The sequence below is a fragment of the Euphorbia lathyris genome, chromosome 2, assembly GCF_963576675.1.
Source record: "Euphorbia lathyris chromosome 2, ddEupLath1.1, whole genome shotgun sequence".
In the NCBI taxonomy this organism is placed as follows: Eukaryota; Viridiplantae; Streptophyta; class Magnoliopsida; order Malpighiales; family Euphorbiaceae; genus Euphorbia; species Euphorbia lathyris.
The window spans coordinates 111,717,987-111,743,065 of NC_088911.1; the positions used below are offsets into that span (position 1 = coordinate 111,717,987).

Here is a 25,079-nt window from a genome sequence, read left to right on the forward strand (position 1 = left end):
TAGCACTTTAAGAAACAAACTAACTAAACATAAGTTAAAGGTTTAAAATGGAGAATAAAAATTACATGGCAAACTTGTAAATAAGTAAGTGGCAAGCTTGTAAATAAGATAGTGGCAGAAATGGTAAATAAAGAAGAGCGGGAAAAATAAAGGACCCATAACACTTAAAATTGGCTCTCAAAGAGAGCATGATAACTTGGGAAAAATCCTTGATCGGAGCACTTTCCTGTGAGGCGCCGTTGGGATCGGCCGGGGACACTCCGATGCCAAAGTCAGTAATATTTCTGAGAATAAACTGTAAGCACAAAAGTAGAGAATCAGTAAGTGTACCTTTGATCCTAGGAAGCTGGGGTATTTATATAGGTTTCTGTAACCTTCAGCATTTAATGGGAAAGCAGGTGAAGAGTCGTGTCATTACTTATCTTTGATTGCTATCAATTCTCCATTAATCCCAGCATTTATGATTGAAACCCTCAGAGTTGAGGTATTCGAACAGTCAAGTCTTTATTCCCCTTTAATGGCTATTAATTGCCATTTAATTGTATTTATTCCCATTCATGGATGGTAATAAAGGCGCCTTTTGGTATTCTTAGATCCGTCAAGGCGTATGTACGCTCTCCTTGAGAGCTATGGCGGGTCTCCACTACTCGCTCTCATCGGGCGTATCTCGTTATGGCGTATCTCGCCATGGTCCACGTGGTGTGGCATATTGCTAGAAACTCCTTCCTTTTCTTCATTATTTGCATATTCACCCCTTCATTAATCCTGCAATAATTGTCATTAATTCTATATTAATCATGCATAAATCTCTTTTTTAGAAGGAATAATGGTTAGCCATTATTTCTATTAATTTTCCCTTATTCCTGATTCTAGAATAATTTGGGTTGTTATCATTTTTAAATCAGCAAAAGTTGGTAGTATGAATATTCACAAGTTTGCAGGTCGCCAACCCTAAGATGGAGGTCGATGACCTGCGAACATTCTATCTGAAATGGATGTGGTGGGTCGCAGACCTCAGCCCCTCATCAGTGATCTAGCCCTCAAAATGCTCCCTTTTTATGCGCTTCAAGCTTCCTAACATCATCCCATTGCCTCTCGAATCATCTGAAACATCTGGAACACGGGATTTTATAGAGGGGTCCCGGACTTCCAACTCAATAAAGCACCTTCCATACAAAGAATGACACGTGTATCACATTTAATTAAAAAAATCATTTTATTTAATTAGAGTCCTTCTTCTTCCTTATTTCTTTAGACACAACACAACCCCTCTCATCAGTCCGTCCTTCTCCATGCGATCTCCGACAGTGATCTTCGACCCCAATTTCCACCGCTGATTTATGATAACACAACATACTGCTATTATACATCTTTTTCATTAATAATCTTTACTCCTTAATTAACAAAGCTAATAATCTCAGATGCACTTCTTTCCCTTTCTCATTTGATTGGAGAAATTCATCAGGTATAGATCAATTTAACATCCAATTTATCTAATTTTAGTTCTGTAGATATTAAACTTCCACAATATGTAGCCTCTAGATTCACTTCGGGCAAGGGAGATTGGTACACAAAAACGCAAATCCCATTTGCCAATTGAACCATATAGATTTCATTGCCAATTCTTACAGGTTTGGGATAATATTTTAACCGAAACAAATGAAGGGAGATTCTACAACTCCAATACAGTTAATTCACAACATCTCTTCTTTTTTGTTTATGGGTTATTACACATATTTGCCCTTGTATTATCACCGATAAACAGATATACCCTTACATCAAATAAACTCACAAAACTCTCCTTGAATTTTCCACCAACCTGCAATAATGCCCTAATCTAACAGAACTGCTTATTTGGCATTAACAGCGTTTGTAAGTTCTCTCTAAACCTCTTTCTCTTTCACGCTCTCTCTCTCTCTCTCTCTCTCTCTTTCTCTCTCAACCTCTTTCTATCTGATATGGTAATTCATTAGCAGCTACCTCATCCATTGAGGTAAATCCAAAAGAAGAAAATAGGGAAAGAAAAACACCAATAATCATATATTAACAGAAATTGCTCCATTGACATACAAATTGGAAGTAGGAGCATTGTAATAGAGAAATTGATGAGTGATTGAAGAGTCTAGTTCGATCACCCAATTGGTGTTCAGTTGAAAACTCAAACAAGCCACCGACGTATTTTAATGGCTGGATAGGAATAGTAGACTTTGCTTGTAAGCAGCAAGGTATTTTGCTCCGTCTCGCAAGGATTTTTACTTTACATTTGCTATCCCTAGACTCGACCCCTGTATGTAGATGCCTTTGTAGACTCTTGCTTTTAATCAAGGAATCTGGACCTCTTTTCTCAGACAAAAGTTGGCAATTTGGAATTTCTGAATAAGAAAAGAAAAAAGCTTGAAAGCCAGCAAGATAAGAGTAGGCTTCATATCTCATTCACTCAACAGAAGTCAAAACCACAAATCCGAACACGATTCCGTGTGAAATTAATAAGAAGAAATTGCAATTTATAGTTTCAATAGAGAAAATAAAAAAGAAGCAGAACTTGAAATCATCAGACAAATAAAAATGGAAGAAAAAGAAATGAGATGGAAATCAGCAAAGAAGGCGAGAATAATTAGGAAAGTAAGATTAAAGAGAAGAAAGAAAACAAAACAAAATTAGAGATGAAAATACAAACAACGGAGAATAACAGTTGAATAGAGATTGGAGGTGATAAGAATGAGGGTTAGAGAAAGAGAGCGTGAAATTCTTTTACATAAATAAATAGATAATATATTTAATTATTTTTAATTCTGTAAATAGGGATGTGTAAACACTGTTAATGCCAAATAAGCAGTTCTGTTAGATTGGGGCATTATTGCAGGTTGGTGGAAAATTCAATGATAGTTTTGTGAATTTATTTGATGTGAGGGTATATCTGTTTATCGGTGATAATACAAGGGCAAATATGTATATTAACCCTTTGTTTATTTCAAATAGTAATACAATATAATTTCACGGTGAATGTTCAGATGTAGTTCGAAGATGGAAGATTTGTAGTCGGAATCGGTGTCGAAGATTGGCGTCGGAGATTGAATTGAGAATGGCGACAGAAGATGATCGCTGGAAGGTTGGAGAAGAAGAGACCTGTTATTTTTACTCTACAATTAAATAAAAGGCTTTTAATTAATAATGATTTGTACTAAGTGGGATACGTGTCATTCTTTGTATGGAAGGTGTTTTACCCGTCGGGACTCCTCTATAAAATCCCCTGGAACACCCAAATTACTCTTTTCTCATGAACTTGATAACCTGATCAGAGTCTTTGGAAGGAGTTAGTTCTCCCAATAAAATCCCCAAAACTAACTAATTAAAATGATATTTACCTATTAATTAATTATTAAAGGATGTAGAGATTTGAAACTTTTAACTTATATCTACGGAAAATTATATGCATGGTATACAACATTTACACCATTTCACTTCTTGTTGGACAACTTTCAATTTTACACAGTAAAATGTACAACCTTATAGTAAATCGTGACATATCAGGATAAATTACATACATGGTATAACATTTTTACACTACTTCACACTTTGCTATACAACCTTCATTTTTGCACATCAAATGACTTATCAATGCTCCACATCATCATTTTTCAACTTCCAAAAAAAATATAAGTGAGACCCATCCAAAATCATATTATTTTCATGCCCATTTTTTCCCTTCTTCCTTAATTTTTTTTCTCTTTTAATCATCTATCTATCTATATCTATATCTATTCTGAATCTGTAGAAATTTTGATGAAGTGTGGCATTTTTAATATAGCAAATGCTGACATGTCATGCTATCAATTAATCAATTTTTATTATTTTTAGTCTGATTATATTACGAAGTTTTGCTTTTTCTTTTCTTTATCCAAAGCTATTTACATTTTATACTTTCACCACAACTGCTTCCCTCTCCACGTTCATTTTTTAAACTGATTTTCTCCTAACTTCTGTACAACTTCTCCTCCATAATCCTTCAATCATATCTTCATTTCCCGATCTCACTCTCTGGATCTGCCTTTCTCTCTCTCTTTCCTCTCTTCCTCTCTTCAAAGGCAAGAGATTGTATTCCTAAATCAGCTTTTCTCTAGATTGCTTTTAGTTACTGGTAAGGAATATTGCACTTTTTTCCCTCATTCAACAGGAATAGATTAAGTTTTTTGTACATGCTGAAGTATTTTCTTGGATTTTTCATTTTGGAGATTAATATGTACTGAAGTATATGCCTCTGTATATGTAAGTAAATAATAATCTATGTGATTGGTATTTGATTTATATATATGTTATTTGACAGATGCTTGAGACTCCTTTTTTAAGAAGGAAACTGTAGGTTTGGTTATAAGAGAGTAGGGCTGTGCATTATGCGGTTTGAAACCGCAAAACCGAACCGAACCGACACTGTTCGGTTTTTTGGTTCGGTTTTATTATTATACGGTTCGGATTTGGTATGTTATTTTGGTGAATATCGGTTTTCGGTTCGGTTTCTAATAAAAACCGAAATAACCGAACCGTACCGATTAGTTGCTACTATGTTGTATAAATCATGTATAGTTGGAAAAAAAATTATAATCCTTCCTAAATTTATACACACCACCTATCTAATTTTTGAATTTATGATTCTAAAAAAAACATTTAATATAACCATTAAATTCTAATCTAACATCTATTTACCTTAAGTTTGAATTTAATATAACCATTAAATTCTAATCTAACACCTATTTACCTTAACAAAACATTTAATATAACTATTAGTATATGAATTAAAGCTTTGTGCTTTTTAGATTATTTGTAAAGTTTTATATAATTCGGTTAATTCGGGAAAAACCGAACCGAATCAAAAAAAAATCGGTTCGGTTCGATTTATGTTCTTACGTCGGTTCAGTTCGGTACAAGATTTTTAGATATTTCGGTATTCGATAAATTCGGTTCGGTTCGGTTTTAAACCGATGCACAGCCCTATAAGAGAGCAATATGTTGAGAAGATAACAAGGTTTTAGTCCTCTCTTCTATTTTTCTATGGTTTTTGTTATACTAGCTACAACTGTGCCTAACTAATGTTAATGTGTATTCTAGAGAGTTAATATTCAAATTAAATTTGAAAACTCTAAAAGCTACACCAAGAGTACGTTTAATGCGTCCTCCAATTTTTTTAAGAAACAATAGAAATGTCACTTTGGTTATATGTTTGATTGTTAATAAATTTGGTGGGAGGAGGAGCTCCAGCTAGCAAAGCATAAAAAGGAAAAGATTAAGGGGAATCTCGATTATCCCGTAAGACATATTCTATTTTTATTCTTTCTTTTGTTTTTAATTTATAAAGGCCTTCAAAGATTTTGATTATTACTACCTGTTTTGGTGTTAAAGAGCATGGGTTTTTCATGAACAATTCAATGCTGTTAATTTGGATATTAAATTCATTAGGATACTATTATGTGAAGGTTTGCTCAAGGTATATTTCATCTCATATTTGTTTTTCTTTGTTCTTCATTTCTTTCTTTTGATTCAATTGGAAGAAATTACTATCAATTTCATCATGAGTTTCAAGCTTGGAAGATTAGCTTTGATGGTTTGGCTCCCAAATTTATTCAATTGGTACTTTATCTTTTCTTCTATTGCATTTTGTTGGGGTGTGTATAATTCATGCCCGATCTAACATTTTCTTTTGTTTTTTCTCTTACTTTGCCATAGATTCTAATTCCATTTTCTTTTTGGATTTTGCAGGTTGGTATTTGATGGTTAGTTTTCCTATAACATTTTCAAACCTTTCCTTACGGAATTTTGCCTTTATGTTGTGATTTCTTTCCTTTTTCATTTCCATGTCCTTTTAGACTTATTTTTTTACTCTGGCTGATGTAGAATATCAAGGATCTACAATTTAGCTGTATATTTTGGAATTACTTATTCAAAAGTGCCAAATATTAAAAATGAATTTTGATGCTAAAAAAATGTGCATTAGGTATGATATATTGGGAGAGGTGCTTATGCAACTTTTGGTACTGCAAGGGATGGTTGCGTCAAAGGTTAATAACCTTTATGTTGTGATTTGGATAAATGTTACTATTCCTAAGGCTATTATTGGTTAATAAGTAACTTTGGATTCAAAATGTGGGGTTCAAATTATATTTGATGCTTATAATGTGAATCATTTTTAAATTGTTGTTTGTAGGTTCTTATTGTCTATACATGTGCTTTTTAACTTTTATTTCTCCTCACCAATTTTGAAGTTTCTTTTCTTCTTATTCTTTAGTGTTTTTAAATTGATATTAGTGTGCAGGTATATTTAACTTTATATTTTCATATATGTTAAGAAAATAATAATCATATATATAAAACTAGAATATTCTACTAAATGAAATCGAAAATCGACAATAATATCACACATTTTTTTAGGATAGTATGGATATGAAATTGTATATGAAAGAAAATACTTTATTATTTTATTAATGAGGCTTGAAATTGCATTGTTTTCTACATAGAGTTAAATTTATTTGTTCATAATAATCATATGGATAAATTTGTACCTTATCTAATAAGTCAATAATTATATATATATATATAATTTAGACCTATATATTAGGAACATCTAGACTTCTCACCTCTAAAAAACCATAAAGAGTTCAAATTGAAAATAAGAATTTTAAGAGTTACCAATAAAACATGTATTGTACTCTCAATATGTAGATTTTAAATTTTAAAGAAATGGTTAATAATATTAATTGAATTATTATTATTATTCAATATTTTAATATGTTATAAATAAACTTAGTTTCCTTTCTATTTCTATTGTAATTTACCCATTCTTCAACCTTTTCTCTTTATGTTACTTTCCCTCTTATTTTTATATTTGCATAAGTTTTATTTAATTTTATGATTGATGTATTTTTTATATCAAGCATAGCAATGTTTTATAGTTTATATTTATAATACAGCAAAAATAATTAACTAAAAAAAGATATTATTTAACATTTAAGACATGGCAAATGAGGATCTCATGAGACAAGAATAACCATTTTATAACTAGAGAAAAATTCTTATCTAAACTGGGATAATCTCCATGTGATTTGGAACCCTATTCGCATAATTAAGTCTTTAAACAATAAGCATAGTAGCATGATTAAATAGTAAATACATGACGAAAAACATAATCAGAATTCAGAAACAATTTTGCCCAAAAAATAACAAAACTTGGTCTGTTGAGCGACTTTTCACATTCTGGAAGTGGAGCAACTGGCATCAATACAAAACTGTTGCTTCTATTCCACATCACTTCAACCTGTTATACAATAGGAGAATTCACACCCCACCTCACTCCCCTGCTCCGACGCTGTTTCTTATATACATATGCCGCAAAATCATATTTCCTAATCAAACCAGTTTTTACAAAACGAGGATGGTTGTAGATGCATTAATGTACAGGCAAACTTTCAAGAGGCAGATTGGTTGCGCCAAAATTCCGGTGCTTGCCATCAGCCACATTGGTCAACTGAAAGCCTTTCTTCGGAAGCTGGTTGATGAGAAGAGTTTCCAGTTGGCAAGCAATGCTCTTTCCTTGAACTATAAAATAAAGAAAGGAGGCATTATGCAACCCCTCCCTTGATCTGTGAGAACGAACTCGCCCTTCAAGATCATCCGTCTGTGCACGTATTCCACATTGAAAATTAGTTACAGAAAGATGCATGTATTAGTATTAACTAAAACCAAATCAAGCATATAGTATAGCAAGTACCACTCCAACATATAGCCGCTTATCTGGTCTCAACATTACATAGACACATGAAGCACCTATTGTTGATGGAGGTGGCTGTTCCCTAGCACCAATGGCAACGCAGTGCACGACTACAAGTTCCGATATGTCTTTTTGTTTGTACAGCTCAATCAGCTTTCTCTGGCATATTATTGTAACAACATGTTCAACATCCTTGTCTACGATTTCTACGTTCACCGAATTGACACGAGGATGGATAACTTGTTCTGTAGTTCCCCTTCGAGCACTACTAGGGCCATTAATAGTTTCACCGAAGCAAAGGTGTTTTATGTTGTCCTCAGCCCTCTCTGGAGGAACTTGTTTAGCATTGGCTGTAAAATACAACTCTTGAGCTCTTTGGACTATTGAATCCGGGACCCCTTCCCTCTTTGCGGTTTCAAAAGCAAGGCTTTCCCTACAGATCCCGTCTATCAACTGCCAAGTTGGTTTTGTTTGTCCATCAACATATTCTGTTCCCATTGCTTTATAAATTGTTTTCTTGGTAGCAAGTGGCAAATCAAATATTGCATGCAAGTGAGTAGATACAATACCCAGACAACCAATCTTATCAAGAGATTCAACAATGCTTCCAGCAATACAAGCCCCTTTTGCGGTTTCTGTCCCTCGGCATATTTCATCAATAAGCACAAGACTCCTTGATGATGCTCCAGTTATAAGAGACCGCATTTCAGACATTTCGACCTAAGTCAATGAAACTTAGTCAGATGATTAATGGGTTGACTACAAGAAATTTTAGATAGTAAAAAATAGACTAATAGAGCAAAGATTACAAAGACGTGAAGAAATCCAGCAAATCAAAAAACAATTGAATACCTGGAATGAACTCTTGCCGTCAGCAGGGCTGTCATAAGATTTCATATGAAGCATAATGGAATCAAAATGAGGAATTATGGCTGATTCTGCAGGTACCATGAATCCACATATTCCGAGCAACGTAGAAGCACAAATTGATCGAAGCAAACTAGATTTACCACCTCCATTTGGTCCTGTCAAAAGAACTAAGGACTGCATATCAACTGTATTACGTACAGCACTGCCTTCTGCCGCATCTAGCCAATATGGAGAGAGGCCAATTAACTTCATCCCATTAGTACCATTCAGTGATTTGTTGTCCTACACTCAAAACAAACAAGATGTCAGAACTTATATCTAAACCATGATAATCAAATTCTATAACATATGAGAACCATAGGGCTCGGGCTTCTACCTAAGCTGGTTCAAGATCAAGTGCAACACTAGTATGGTTGAAAATGGTGGATTTGAGTATAAATATATGAATACATTAGTACTTACTGTAATTCCAATACTTCAAAAACTGAAAGGTCAAAGTTCAGATTTTTAGCAAAAGTATTACAAATATAATAATTTACCAAAACGACAGGAAAATCACTAGAGAATAAAAAGTGCACCATTCCAATATCTACAACTACATCATGCACTTCAACTTTAGCATGCATCCGTTCACCAAGCTAAAGAAGCATTCCTGATTTCACAAATGCAAAAATAAAAATACTAATAAAAGAACCTCCTGTTCTCATTTAAATATAACAAAGCAAGCAACCCACTATACACCAATCATCAATGCAATTTCTCACATTTAGATAAATTCCAAGCTCACGATATACTTTGTATGGAAATACTGCATCTAGACAACTTGGATAACTGTATACTTTGTATTTACACACTAATAAAAAAAATTGCCTTTATCCTCTCCAAGTATATGGTGATCCATTCTACTACTAACACATAGCCCATCTTCTAAGACTAACCTATTGTAGGACATCAGCGGATTGTGTAGTCTATCATTGTAACCCACATGTGTGATACACCAAATAACAAGAAAAAAAAAAAAAAAAAAAAGAATCCTAAAGCCCGAGCTGATAGTTAAGGCACAATCATATATCTTATATTAATATCTGACAAACCCCCATAAATTAATGAGGTTGCCAGGACTCGAACCCCCGACCGTATGTCATGAAACCAATTGAACTAAAAGCTCGAGCGGATAGTTAAGGCTCAATCATATATCTTATATTAATCTCTCACAAACACAAATAAAAAAAGCTGGTGAATGGATTCAATATGCAAAATTAGTCAGCCCAGAAAACCTTGAGAATGTCAAAAGAACAAAAATTAGACGAGTTGAATTGAATACACGCAATTAGTAAGCCCATAAAATCTTGAGCATGTTAAAAGAACAAGAATTAGACAAGTGGTATGCTACCTTTGAATTATCAAGCCCAACAAGAGTAGGGAAAACCCATTTCCTTCTTCTCCCTTCACTGTCACAAAACAATAAAGACAAAATTAAAATACGGTAGTGTATACAGAAAGTTATGTAATTGACTAGACTACTCAAACATGATTAAAATTGCAGCGATGCAACATGCCAGTTTCGTAGTATAAGTCAATAAACTAGGAACGATGCCAGTAATGGATCAAATCCTAGGGAAAATACGCCTTGCCCAATTATAGTATCTCTAAACAGTAGATTGCACTAAGCTTCAATGCTACAAGACATGAATGAACGCAAATATAATTTTAGCAACAGAGCATCTTTAAATAAGCTCACTCAGATTAATCACTACTATGCACGAAACAAACATTAAATTCAGTATGTGAATGTGCCCTAGGATGTCACTCAGATTGATCATAATCAAACTTGTACGAGTGAGCAAGAAGGATAGGGCACAACAAACATGCATTAAAATTCAAGTTCTCTTAGCTAGCGGATTTACTTAAGATATTTCAAAACTGACCTCACATGAGCAAACAGCGCCTTTGCAATCACAAGCAACATTGATGCAAAGACAAGGATATTGATCTTCATCTGCAATTCAGTAGAAAGTCCTCTCAACAACTCCAAAACCCTTGCTTTTACTTTATCACTTGCATCATGATATCTGAATAAAGGTATTATAATTTTATCAAGCAAAAACAAATTGAATAATAGGCCATTGCAATAATGTTAAGCAGGTCAGTTGCAAAACCTGTTCATTGATTTATTCAGAAAAAATATGAAAAGGACGAAACAAGAAACAAACCTCGCTAGAGCATGATCCACCTTGACGGTAGTAAACCATTCCTCACCAACTTTTCTACCTTTAGAATCTAGAGCAGGTTTAAGCTGCTTAATTTGTTCTTCCCCAGGGGTACCAGCCCAAACTGATGGGGCAAACCGTTTTCCCTTAAACCAAACAGCATCATGCTCCCGAGCATATAGTATTTCTCCCTTGGGGCCACCGAGGGGAGCTGTGGTGGCTTTTATTCTTGAAATGATTGGGAGAAAGTCTTCGGAGACCTACAAGATTTGTTATAGCATAGATACATAAATAGTATGACCAAAACCAGTTCAGAACAGGAATAAAAACAGCAATAAATGGAGCCATGCAATCTAGATGAGAAAGATAATTAAGGACTTGAGTTAGATTTTAAGATTGATGGAAATGTTTCAATCCAAGAAAAGAAGAATATCTATTATCTGATAGTATGAACTTGTGAAGTTAAGGAATAGTTGCTGAGAAAGCCAACATAAAGAAGAGAGCCCATCTTCTTTCTATAGTAGTCATACACTCGACTAATAAAGCAACAATCATTTTTACACATTTCACAAAAAGAAAAATTCATTGTAGATAGATGTAGGGCAGTTTGGCATTGTTGTGGCCAACTGAACCTGGTGTGGGGGAAAGTGTTGTGGGAAAAAGCTGATAAGTTTCGTAACTACATGATAAAAGTTCTAAAAGTCAGGAAATAAGAAATATATATATATATATATATATTGTCATGGAACCATTTGAACTAAAAACCCAAGCTGATAGTTAAATATCCACTTCATATTAATATCTAACACACCCCCACACGCGAATGCCCACTGGGCTTGAAGCGTGCAACACAACACATGCTCATATTACCATGTCCTGCAATTAAATCAACAAATGGGGCTGCCAGGGATGGAAACCCTGGACCACTTGGTCAAACTGACTTTGATACCATGTCATGGAACCATTTGAACTAAAAGCTAAAGCTGATAGTTAAAGGTCCACTTCATATTAATATCTAATATCTGACATATATATATATATTAGGTTATTTTGAAATTAAGTTGAAAGTTAGAGCTATTTTTGCCCAACCAAAATCTAACATCAGCTTTCCCAGTTTTTAAGGAAAGCAATTTTGCATTTAACAAACGTTTCTTTTCGTTGGAAAAGCTTGGAAAGCTAGTTTTAGGGTCTAGGAAAGCAATGTCAAACACATACATAGCAATTGTTTTTAGTATTCTGTAAGATATTTCATAATTATTATTCACCGATGTCAAATTACAAGCTAATTAAACTCACATTGTATAGTCTAATTCCATGTCTATTGTTTAGAAGGGTTAGCTTCCCTTGGATAACTGAGCTAAGGATTGTTATCCAAAAAGTCATTAGCTGTTGGCTTTAACGTGGAACAAAATACCTTTCCATCCAGTAGCTAGAGTTGAACAGCTAACAACAACTTGAAACTGAACCAAACAACTTCAATTTAGTTTGATATAGTCTATCATATGTACCATATTACTATTATTATTCATGTCAAAGATTATAATAAAAGCTATTCTTAGGTCTTAACTATCAGCTTAATCTTTTAGGTCAATTAGTTCCTTGACATCATATCAGACCTCTTAGACCATGTGGTCGAGAGTTCAAATCTTGGCAACTCCATTTTGCTAATGGAATTTCAACACATGGTATACGCTTTACGTCCAAGGGGCATTCGAATGTAAGGATGTGACAAAAATAATAATAAAAGCTATTCTTGACCCTTACCTATCAACTTAAGCTTTTCGATCAATTGGTTCCTTGACAATTCAAATCCTTATCAACAAGAACTTGTTTGGATTGAGGGGATTAGATACTGGATAGCTTTTACATGTTTGATAGTGGCTTGTAAAAGAAATTGCAAATGAAATTCTATAATATCTATTATCAGTAGCAAGGAATCAAATCATAACAGGAAAGGTTCAGATATAAAGACATACTGCTACATACAATGCCTCCGCTGCCTTTTCTACTTGTGCAAATTCTTCCTCTATATGGATTACTTTTACGCGAGATTTCCATGATTCCATATCCTCAAAAAAATCGCTAGGAATAACAGAATAAGAACTTAGCTTTCGGTCACTTTCACCATCTAGAGAGATCATTTCGCTAATTCTACCCGAAGCCCACTCACAATCTCTGACCTGCACACACACAAAAAAAAGGAAAAAAAAAATAGCATATTAAATATGAAAAAAGGTAGGTGGAAGAAAAAAAGGGACACTAAAAGCTGTACATTTGGCTCATTAATAACTAATAAGTATCTCTCAGCTGCAATGTGAACTTCCATATAACAACTTGAAAAGGGTGCCAAACTAATTGATAAAAGTACTTCACCAGTCCAATAAATATGTAAGAATTAATCTATGTAGACCTAGTAAATACCAGCTTAACATGTTGATTTCTTTATAAACCATTGCCCAGCATTCCAGAGGCATAATGGCACTAAACCGGCACATTGATGTGCTCAAGAGAGATAGAGGGGAAGCATCAAAGAGTCAGCTTAGCGTCAAATAATGAGATCAAAAATCAAAGAATCTTCAACAATAAATTATATACGAATTTCAATTTTTAATTGCTGGCTGAATATTAAGAAATAAGACCTATTATTTGCACTTGAAAGACATAGTTGAGTATATATTTTCTTTTATAAGGCGGGATGCTTCAACTTACTAGTGTCTCAAAGTCAATTTTCAAACCAGTTGCCACCCATGTAGGATCCATTAGTAATCTCAGGATTTCATTCAGGTCAGAATTTTTATACATGTGCAATATTTCATCAAGCACATGTTTTATTCTGCAAAACTCAATATGATTTGTCTCCTTCAGTTCAAGCAACTTCACCAGCTGTAGGACATAGAAAACACAGAAATTACAGCCTGTAGCATAATTCAAAAGGGTATGCTTGAAAAAGCAAGAATAACCAAACCTGGATATTAATTAAATTTCATAAAATGCAAATAAAAATAAGAATAAAAATAAAGGAAATCACCAGAGAAATATTTACAGAAAGTTCTTTTCATTTCAGAGTTAATAAAAAGGAACACCATTGCAGCAGGAATACAGCATGCAACTAAACAGATTTTCTTGAAAAAGTCCAGCCTCCACTTATATGGAGTTGTTAATAATCAAATAACTTCTATCAAAATTTGGCAACAATAATATAATTTATAGAAATCCATCAAAATATTATGTCCTGCATCGTGTATGTCAGTTAAAATTAATTAGCGCTCTGAATTTAACTAAACAATCTAAACTCTCTTAATTGAATAATAAGAAAATTGCAGAATTATGCAATTGAAACCAGTCCTCAAGTTCAAGTAGCTGGATTTTAATTTTTCCAATTTGGTCATCAGCTTTTGTTTTGCCTACAATCTTCAGACACATACTAAATTTCCTTTAAATCAGAATACAGAAGCGGATGAAAATCCAATACAGCCACATGGAACCTGACTTGGATATAGTTCACACATATTTTAAGAAAGATGAACATCGACTGTAAATGACTATACCGTTTTTTACAAGAGGTAGAGGACAAGGAAAGGAAGCCCGGGACATCCTAACTACGGTGGCACCCCCAGACGACCACCCCCGAACTCAAATCAATAAGTAAATGACTATACAGTAGATTAACTGAAACTAAATGGGGAAAAAATAAAACAAATAGAGAGGACAGAACTAAAATCAAATACCAAGTTGTACAACTGCCATGCAATATACATATTATTTTGTATTATGGTTCCAGAAGTGTAGTAAGGTGTATATCCTCCAGTTACAACAAGGAAATTAATTTAGTTAGAAAGAGATTATTTGAACCAAATATGGGTGACAAATGAGAATTTTTAATTGGAATTTGTAATTCTTTTTATGTCAAATGCATACCTTTGCAGAAGAAAGACAGGTAAAATCCGGGATGGAGCATTTTATATTGCTCATATATTTACATGTTGCTGCAACCAAAAAAAGGGTACTCATTTGAGCAAATGTTGCTGATAATTGTCTAAAATGTGAAACAACAAATATTTTTCAGAAGAAACAATTGACAGTCAGTAAAGATGAGCAAACTTAAAGGGAAATATTTGAACTCTAGTCTACACGATCACACCTCAATAAACAGTATCCCATGACTGCATTTGCTTCCATAAGCATTTTGATATGATAGGTAAGGTTTGATCAGTCCTTTCCCATTAAAGTCCTTAAGCTTACATCAAAGATCTACTTTTTATTTTACCATATTGTGGAAGCAGAAACCAGATCTAGACAAGGGGAGATGCAGCCTAATTTACCCTTTTGAGATTTTATCTTCATTAACACAACCTAATATGCATCTCATTCACTTCACTTTCATTCACAAGCAAGCAAACACAAATGCACTTCTGAGAACTGAACAGGATAATACCAAGCAATATAAACATACATTTTTTTTAAAAGAGTCACTGATTGGTTACAGCAAGAGAAAAAGTAGTGAGAGGAGAATGAGAGATTTAAGTAAACAACTCTGCCCCATACCATGATTTATATCAATAAACACCATAGCAATCACCAAAGGGGCTTTAAGACATGTTACACTTAAATCATGTAACTTCACCTACTTCAAATTCATGTATCAAATGGACAATATATGTACACTATGCATCACAAGTTCACACCTGACCTTGAATAGTGGATGCTATTTCATAAGCAGGAGGGTTCAGCAGAAGATCCCTCACATACCTGAAAAATTATATATTACTAGAACTGGTTGGCAACAATCATGTGGCAAAGAGGAAAGTAAAAGTCATAAAGCATGCCCACAACAATCAAAAACTGCAACTTAAAAACAGTATGAACACGAAGCAGTAAGAAAAGAAACTTAAAGTAAAAACTCTATGGAAGAAAATTGGAAATGGTGAACAGAACATTTTGATTTGGAAGGAAAACCCAAAGCCATGTTGTTATAACTATATCCAAGAACCAAAGGAAATCAATTAAAACTATATACAAATCAAGAATTGCATAAGCTCAAATACTGACAATCCCCAGCTATCATTCTATAAGAGAAAGAAACACACATTTAGAATAGAAAGAAACTTACTGATTTGTCAACTTGCCAGTAAACAGAAAGAGAAAAAGAATAAACAAATCAAAACAGTAGATTCACAATTTCCTACGGAAACAGGAAGATGGAATCTTTTCACTTACAATACAGGTAAACCTGTGCAAGTTGATGGGAGTAGCACCTTCAATAAACAAGGTATTCCTTCTGTTGGTATAGCACCTGAAAATATGAAATTATAACATCAGCCATCACAAAATAAAACAATTGAACATTACAACGTACAAGTGAAGTTAACAAACCAATTTGTGTTGCTGTTCCAAGGTGCAATGACCGAGGCCTGTTTTCTGATGGTACATTAACATTTCTGAATACAGCTGCATCATCAAGACCAAAAAGCTCCCTGACCTAAGAGTGTTACAAAATATTACAAGCATTAATGTTATTAAAGATAATAAAAATGTGAAAGAGCATGCAACAGTAGCTGAATAAGAAATGTTTTCTGAACCTTAAGAAGAAATATTGAGAAAACACAGAACAGTACAAGAAAGACAAAATGTTTGAACAAACCTTAAACAGAAGCTCAGTAACAGGATTGCCTTCAAACCATTCAAAATGTCTGGCAGTGCATTCTCCCCACAAAAGGCCACCCTCACCGAATTCCCCCCAATGGCAAGTTCCTGTAGTAAAAGAAAAAGAAGCTCAATCCATGCTCAAAATCCTCAGCATGACATAAAAATTAAAGAGAACAGAAAAAAGAGGGGGTCAAGAGGGGGACGTTGACACAATCTAAAATTTCACATTGTAATATGAAAAATCAGAAAAGAATGGTGCAATAGATAGTCTGTGAATAATTGTCAGTAGGAGAAACTGAGGAACCTAAATGCACCCTTACACAAATTATTATTGAGAAGTGTCATGGAACCAATTGAACAAAAAGCTTAAGGTGATAGTTAAGGCCCAATTCATATTAATATCTGACACACCCCGCACCCAAATGCCCATTGGGCTTGAAGCACGTACAACACAGGCCCATCTTACCATGTGTTGAAATTAAATCAACAAATGGACTAATCAGGAACTGGACCCTTGATCACTTGGTCTAAGAGACTCTGGTACCGTATCATGGAACCAATTGAACTAAAAGCTTAAGCCGATGTTAAGGCCCACTTCATATTAAGATCTGATAAAAAGGAACACCTGATCCTCAAAAACCAACATTTATCCCTTAAATGGTTGTCTGACAACAAAAGGTGGTGTTAGACAATGCTTATGTAGTTATGTGGCCTACAACTTGTTTACTAGAAAAGCAAACATAGAAAATGGGCATCCCTTATAATTTCATATCAAGAATTGAAAATCTTATTTTGTTTTCCTCAGATCAAATGCTGAGGGAAAATGGCACGTTCAAATAGGATACACACAGCTTTGCAGGATACATCTATCGTTGAGCTAATCAGATATTTTACTTTATGTATATAAAGATGAGTGGGCAGTTATTTCCAAGCCCATCAATCCATAATTTTTTCCAACACCATACAGGCACAAATCATTGATTAGTCAAGAGGGAATAATCTACCTTCAAAAATAGTTTATTTGGACAATTATCACAAGAAGACAAATTGAGTGGCTAGGATTAGAATGGACCTGTTATAGTATGATGTTATACTACTATACCTCAGATATTAATATGAATTGGGCCTTTAACTATCAGCTTAAGCTTTTCGTTCAATTGGTTCCTTGACGTAGTATCAGAGCCAAGTGGTCGAGGGTTCGAATCCTGACAACCTCATTAATTGGTGAAATTAAAAACACGTGGTAAGATGGGCATCTGTTGTACACGCTTCAAGCCCAGAGAGCATTAGCGTACGGGGGGTGTCAAAAATTAATATGAATTGGGCATTTAACTGTCAGCTTAAGTAATTCAGCCATAGAGGCCTACAGGCTACATCCACCACATAACAATCAGTCAAAAGGAATACACATAACGCTGTATTTATAAGAGAGTCTGACAGCATCATAGGAAAGTAAATCAACCAATTGACTCTTGATTGATTGTGTGATTTTGAGTTTTGATTTGATTTAATATCTTCAAAATATTGCAAGTATATACATTCTCCGAAGGCAAAGAAACAAGATGCCAAAGATAAAACATGCATTATGGATGTTTAAGTTTCTTGATGACCCTTAAAGATAAATGAAATGGCAATGGAACAAAGAAACAAGCTGACAAAGAAAAATATGAGGCAGAAACAAAGATGGAGGTAACATAGGAACAAAAATGGAGGACTCAAAAAGAAAAAGGGGGCAAAGTACCATTAGCCCCTCAAATACTGCAAAAATATGATTTATCCCTAATACTTACCTTCATTCATGGACTCTACATTATAGGGTTCTAAATGTATGGATGTAATTAAATACCAAAAAAGCAAATGACTGCACACAGGGTGGCAATGAGACTCAGGTTTGTAAAACGATCCCTTTTTTGTATCTACTATGAAAAAATAAAAAATAAAATAGTATACGAACCTGTTGTGCTGCATCTTAAAGATCTATGAACAAATAGATGATGGTAGCGACAAGTACGGAGCTTAGTAACCAAAGCCTCCTCAGTAAGACCATCCTCTGACAAATAGGTTTTCATAGTCTCTAACACGGAAACTATGCAATAACCTTTTGCAGAACGAGATATCCCTGTAAAAATGCCACAGATATTTTACAACTATGAGATCCACAAGCTCGTGTTTTTTTTTTTCATAATTTTCTTTTTGCAATAAAACCTACTAAAGCAAGTGATTAATTAAATTGACAATTTTTCTTCTCATACCAACTACCGGCATTGGTTCTGGAAAGTCAAGATCATGATCAACCCCAACAAGTCCAAATACATATGGACTACCCGGATGTGCATGTCTGAACACTTGAAGAAACAAGTCAGAACAAGATGTGAATATAAGAATAATAAATAAAATAGTAGCTGTAGTAGTGACGCACATATATTTAGAACTGCAGTAAATAGCTCTTTAATTATGAGGAGCAAGCAACAATAGAATTCAGAACAAGTTGCATGAGACAAAAAAACAGAACTAGATTTAAATTTGGTGTACTTTTTAATATTAAGTCTTTAATTCCAATAGTTACTATTGTGTGATCTGCATAATGAACAATATGGTAATTGCTGCACACAACACGCAATATCTGACTATTTTATGAATGTAACAGGAGATGTTATTTCAATAAATAACTTCAGTGTTATACCACCATCAATAATATATCAAACTAATAATGAAAAGATAAAAAATAAGAAGATAAAAGATAATACTAAGTTATTCAAATGCAATTACCCAGATATAAACCGGCCTTTACGAGAGCGAGCTTGTATTGGACCCTGAATTTCCTCCACTATGCACTATGAACCACAATACAAATATCAGTGACAATTATCAGATTAAAGTTAATAAATTCGCATATTAGTGTTGGTTAAGAATGCAGGAAATGGAAAAAAAGCATTATAAGGAAGCCATGTTTGCTGAACAATAACTAGAAAACATGTTCTATTAAGGAGACTGAAGAAGCATGTCTCAAATAGAAGTACAGGGGTCGCTCATTACCATGTCGAGATGCTCGGCTCCCATGAAATATCCAAATCACTACATAATTTGCAGAATTTTATAGTCGAATGCCCAAAATATAAAGGTTAGAGATTTTGACTCTCAGGTAAGCTTGTAATCTTCTAATGGGCAACATAGGTTTCATTAGAGGCAATAAAGAAAAAAAGTTAAAATCAAACTACTGAAACTAAATCCTAGTTCCAAATGAAACGAAAAGTATATGCATAGAAGAAAAGCAGAAAAGTTGATGAATTGTGCAAAACATAGATGATTATCTGCATTACAAAAACTAATTTTGGAGGATGCTTCGAATTTCCTATTTCCTATAAGCATCCTCAGTTATCACTACCATAATTAAGTTCCGAAAAGATAAAACATGTCATCTCCACTTGATGTGACAAGAATCCCAATCCTAACCACCGAAGTTCTCAGTAATTGTTGTTAGGTGGTGAAGATAAGATTGAGAACTGTAAACTATATTCCTGGGAGGTCCTACAATCATACTTATGAGAATTTTCAAGTTAAAGTAGAATCATAATATGAAAAAACTGTCATGTTGATACGGACGCCCTTGTTGGAAGGCATTACCAAAGAAAGAAGAAATCTTCAGCCTAATTACTTTCCTATTAAATACTTTCCTATTAATTACTTTCCTATTCCAGAATTTAAATTTATTTCCTTTTGTTATTTTAGACATTATTTTGTTTCCTTTAATTGTTAGTCTTGATTCCTATAATTTAGGGGGTGATATAATTATCCCTATAACTTAGGATCTAGAATTCTCTTGTATCTGCAGCCTATAAATTAAGGCTTTTCTACTGAATAATATATGAATTTTCATTCTCTCAAATTCAGAATTAGAAAGGGGCTCTGTCAAGGACGAGTCTGCTTTTGTCAATTCAAAATAGATTCGAAGAAGAGTTCTTTTGTGTCTAGACCTGTGACTAGATCCTATGCGAAGGTTCATAACACATGTCTAACTTTTAATGTTTATTGACCAGTGCAAAAGTAAATCAATCTAATTTGTAGTATTTGCAGCTGCAAAACGAGCACAAGTAAGCAAATGTACATCTAATTTATTTCAATTGTTGATAAGTGATAACAACAAACACTAAATAGGGCATATTACAAAATTAGCTGACTAAAAGAAGTCAACAGACCATAAATGATTCGTAATCATGAACTAACCAAAAGGTCATCATACAACATGGACCCAGCTATTCTATCTGCTTTCTCATGTGAAGGAAATACATCTAAATGCTGAAAAAGGCTCCAACTTTCTGAAGTTGTGCATGTACATTCAATGAAAAAAAAATAATACAGCCAGATAATTACTGTGCTTACCACAGAATACCCATTTCGCGTCAAGTCATCCAATGTCTGCCGAAGATTCTGCAGAAGATTTAGGATACCAGAGTAAAACATTGGCCAAATGATGTGATGAACAGTATAAGTAGAATGTTTCTATGATTATATTTTATACTACAAACAGCTGGCGAAGATTCCATCAAGAGAATTGCACATGAATAGTGATTAAAAGAAAATTAGCGATTCCTTTTCCAGAAGAAAAATCCAAGGAATATAGAAAGAGAAACTAAAGAGACATAAAAATGTCTGCCCAAGTGCACAGCCCTGACATCGACCTAAGAAGTACAGCAACAAAAATGCATGCATGGACACACAAAATAATGAAGGGTTATATATACTGTCAGAACTTAAAGTTCTGACATCAGGAATAGAATAGAATTTAGGATAGAAGATAGGAATTAGGAGAGAGGAGAAATAATCTAGGACGAAGAAGGAACAAGTTCATTCATTTTCCCTAAACGTACAAGCATGACCTCTTAAAGTAGGAAGGAGGTCAGTACGTGTACGGTTACAAGGACAGCTGTAATTCTACACAGCTGTATAACAGGCTACACTAGTGGCCAAAATAGCATAGCTAACTAGCTATAGCTGATACAGCCTTGGGGAAAACACAAAATAATAACAGAAATAACTAATTAACTGTTTAACTGCTAACTAAAAGAAAGGACCAAATATCCTAATTAATCCTTAGACTTCTTTCCCTTACGATGATATGTAACATATACAGCCAACTATAAATGCATAGAGTCATTTGAAAATAAATGTTCCCATACATTCATAGGTAGAGACAAGAAGTAATTGTGCCTAGATACCTGTGTGAATTTGTTTCAGAGGATACACTACAGTGATTGGTCTATGATAGAGCAATAAACCACAATTGGGCCTAAGGCACGTGCACATACAAGGACCAAGGAGTATAAAGCAGACTAGAAAGTAATTGTTCTTACCATAGAATCTCAGTACCGCTAGAGGACAATATACTACTGGGTTTTTTAAAGCCTCAACATGATTGAATCAGGTCATAGAAAAGATTATATTCAAGTGGATCCGTCTATCAACTAATTAAAAGATAAATAAATAACTTTGAACATCTCAACATTCACTGATAATTGAATGGTACAGACCAAATTAACACCTATCCTACAGGATACAAGGACACTATTTGCTGGTTTGGAAGTAAAATAACTTTCTACGAGTCACATCAAGCAACCTTAGACCATCTCCCTATCTTAGTAGCATTGCAAAGGGAAGTTGTCTTATCCCACAAATGCAACCACATGAACCCTAAATTTAAGCATAAAAATTAATTCAGAAGTTCAATTGGCATCAAATGCACATAGTCACCAAAAAAAAAATCAGTTCAAACACTCATATTTCCCGAAAACAAGGAAATGCAAAAAGCCACACCTTGATGGCATAATAAGACTGTAGAACATAATTAAAATAATTAAGTATATTAAAAAGGGAACAAAAATACCACTACAGGGCATCCAGCTCTTGGAACACTATCTGATCGGAGTCCACCAAAAGGATTCAAACCAGCATATTCAACAAGAAAACAAGCATCTATTCCAATTGCTTCATAAAAATCCCCAACCTGAAAATGTTAAGCACTTACTATTTAGCTCAAAGGAGCATATTCAATGTCATATAGGAAATAACATATATCTAGCAATTTTTCACAAGGAAATCGACATACTCTGCATAGCAAAATTTCACGTGGAAACTTTGATTTGAACTGCAACATCTCCCAATTAAGATTTCCTTCTTTCAGGCTGCAATGAACAAAAGCCACACTTTAGTTTCTTTTTCCATCATTATTTTAAGTACACATGGGAAGGAGTCTTTGGCATGGGTAGTTGTTTCCAGTATAATAAGTCAAAACTGGAAGAGAATTCCGATGCAAATCATGAACCTGCAAGCACAAACTGAGTATTCATCTTCTTATCCCTATCCATTCAAGGACCTAAATGTTCTCTTGTAGTTTATGTTTTTTTAGATTTCCAACAAAAGATAAAATTATCTCACTGCTATTATCCATATGGGTTTCTATAGAAATTGGTCTCACCTATCTACTCATTCCACCCTCCCAATTTTCCCTCTCCCCAGTACTATGCTCACTAGCCAACTGATCACCTGCCTGGTATTTCCACAATACCACACCTAAACATTAACTAAAATATGTATCCTTCTCCACAATCATGTCACCTTGTATCCACCCCATACCACTTTGGAACTGCCTAATCCAGTTCACAAACCCACCCATAATAAGTTCTATGGAGATATACCAAGCTAGATCACACTTCTTCCAACTTTAAGAAGATCTGAATTTTGGTTAAGATGCAAAGTATTTTAGTCTATCCTCTGGCTAATAATCCAAGCCTATTCTGAATAATGGTAGAATGAAGTCCTAGGTTCAATTGGAAAGAGAGAAATGTGAATATGATAGTGGTATGTCAGCAGTGATAATTAATCAATCGCTAATTGCCATCTTTGTCTCCATATGCAGATATTAGGTGGTGTAACCTTATCTGACCAATAAATGGAGGAAGGCTGCATCCCTTTTATTTTCTATCAAATAAATATGAGAGTGATAAATGTGCAGGAAAATCGCGTCAAAAAGAAAAATGATTGGGTTTTTGCTACTTGTGTAATTTACTATTTCGAACCTTTTTATAACTGCTTGCGTTCACTGGTTTGTTCTGTCATTACATAATGAATTAACAGTGACTAAACAAATGACTTTTCAGCTCTTAAAAATTAGCAAAATTGTGAGTTTGTTTTCTGGTCTTCATGATTATACATAACTGCATTTCTTAAAAGAATTAAAAGCCGTAACATGGATTTCTTCCAAGAACTTGCTAACTTATCCAGTCAACTCATAGGTTCTCACTTTCTCTTGCAGAAATACACAGCAGCAGCAAATGCACTTAGATGGACACAATAAGCATGCCAAAATATAGCATTATCATCAACATAATAGAAGCTTACCTCCCGTTTTTTAAGTTAACATCCAAGCCAAGCAAATTGGAATACATCAGCCTTTTAACCAGATTAATGGTAGATGGCTTCTTGCACTGCTGCAGCTTCTGCAATAAGATCCATACTATATAGAAACCCATGTCCTAATACAGTAAATTAAAAAATGATGCAGCTGATGAAAAACATCAAAAAACACATCATTTATCGCACCTCCTTCCACCAGATAATGTGGGAGAGATCCTTATCATCCAAAAAATTATTTGATGCTCTATATTTCTTGGTACCTCTTGCAGCCCCTTTCAAATTCTTCTGATCTTTGAAGCAAATAATCTGTTCAGCCCTTGTGTTCCTCCTGCGAATGACCATAATATTAAAAGTAGACCAAATGACCCATAAAAAAATCGAAGGCAATAATAGTTCACAAAGGTTAATTATCAATGACCCAGTTGCAAGTCATTTACATGTTTAAAGAAATAAAAAATCTAGACTTTTCACCAAAAGGAAAAAGAAATGCAAAATCTAGTCTTTGCATCTTTGTGGCATTGCAAACTCCTGTAAACTCTTCTGAGCTTATAAATGCCCCCGAGTGAAATAAAGTTTAAAAAAAGAGACAATAAAAGTGAAGCAATAAATTATTTTCTTACGCAACTGGGTTATGTGATTCATTATTTGAAATTACATAGGCAGTGTAATGAATAATTACAAATTTACAATGTTTATACAGTTTAGTGCAATAAACTGCTTATAACATAATATTACATGTATACGGTTAGTCGATGCTAATTTTCACCATACAAGAACTCCCCATACAATTTGCTCAAGTAGGTGTAAGAAAAAATACAAGAAATGTACATAAACATTGATAACAGGGACCAAAAATTTCAGTGGAAGTAGAAGTTACAGTGGCAGCGGTGAAGGAGAGATTGAACTATATCTGCAAGCAGGGGAACGAAGCAATAAAGCGAAGGAGCGGAACTTGGGAAATGCAAGTACGACATTTCTAGTGGCTAACCAGTACATACTGAGAAATTGTTTAGGGAACAAAACCACTCTCAATCCTGCAAATTGTGAAGGGGATTCGAGAAAAATTGGTTTAACAGAAATTGAATTAGGAAAATACTTAGGGTTTTTGGGGAAGTGAGCTAGTTCTTCTGCCACTGTCGCTGCCGCTTCTGCTGTTCCCGCCACAAGCAAACATAAAATTGGACATT

At 34.2% G+C, this 25,079-nt stretch overlaps 1 protein-coding gene and 1 long non-coding RNA gene across 4 annotated transcripts; one reads left to right on the top strand and one right to left on the bottom strand.

Moving 5' to 3' along the window:
- The first annotated feature begins 4,810 nt into the window (after window positions 1–4,810).
- LOC136216775 (uncharacterized) lies at window positions 4,811–6,017 on the top strand. Its single transcript, XR_010683371.1, has 3 exons — window positions 4,811–5,301; window positions 5,544–5,622; window positions 5,752–6,017. It is a non-coding gene; the product is annotated as an uncharacterized lncRNA (long non-coding RNA).
- Window positions 6,018–7,032: 1,015 nt separating this feature from the next.
- Window positions 7,033–25,079, bottom strand: LOC136219465 (DNA mismatch repair protein MSH1, mitochondrial). Of its 3 annotated transcripts, XM_066006880.1 has the most exons (23): window positions 24,989–25,079; window positions 24,770–24,889; window positions 24,079–24,220; window positions 23,878–23,975; window positions 22,586–22,661; window positions 22,364–22,483; window positions 20,863–20,910; window positions 19,252–19,316; window positions 18,735–18,820; window positions 18,437–18,601; window positions 16,478–16,587; window positions 16,210–16,315; window positions 16,054–16,129; window positions 15,527–15,585; window positions 14,755–14,822; window positions 13,546–13,719; window positions 12,813–13,016; window positions 10,840–11,096; window positions 10,555–10,698; window positions 10,020–10,077; window positions 8,609–8,908; window positions 7,757–8,476; window positions 7,033–7,663 (listed from the first exon to the last, which is right to left on the bottom strand). In XM_066006880.1, exons 2-23 carry the CDS (start codon window positions 24,886–24,888, stop codon window positions 7,436–7,438), a joined length of 3,423 nt encoding a protein of 1,140 aa, XP_065862952.1. In that variant the 5' UTR covers window position 24,889; window positions 24,989–25,079; the 3' UTR covers window positions 7,033–7,435. The 3 variants fall into 3 exon arrangements, with proteins under 3 accessions (XP_065862952.1, XP_065862953.1, XP_065862954.1); XM_066006881.1 differs by lacking the exons at window positions 24,770–24,889; window positions 24,989–25,079 and having other exon boundaries at window positions 7,034–7,663; window positions 24,153–24,216; XM_066006882.1 differs by lacking the exons at window positions 20,863–20,910; window positions 22,364–22,483; window positions 22,586–22,661; ... (2 more) ...; window positions 24,770–24,889; window positions 24,989–25,079 and having other exon boundaries at window positions 7,034–7,663; window positions 18,735–18,827; window positions 19,252–19,300.

Bases quoted from the DNA above. Each gene is read 5' to 3' on its own strand.
- LOC136219465 (XM_066006880.1), bottom strand. From the start codon at position 24,888: ATGTACTGGTTAGCCACTAGAAATGTCGTACTTGCATTTCCCAAGTTC. The intron at 19,317-20,862 runs GTAAGCACAGTA...TGTGGTTCATAG, and splicing joins CGCGAAATGGGTATTCTGTG to TGCATAGTGGAGGAAATTCA. The intron at 14,823-15,526 runs GTCAGGTGTGAA...TTTTGGTTGCAG, and splicing joins AATAGCATCCACTATTCAAG to CAACATGTAAATATATGAGC.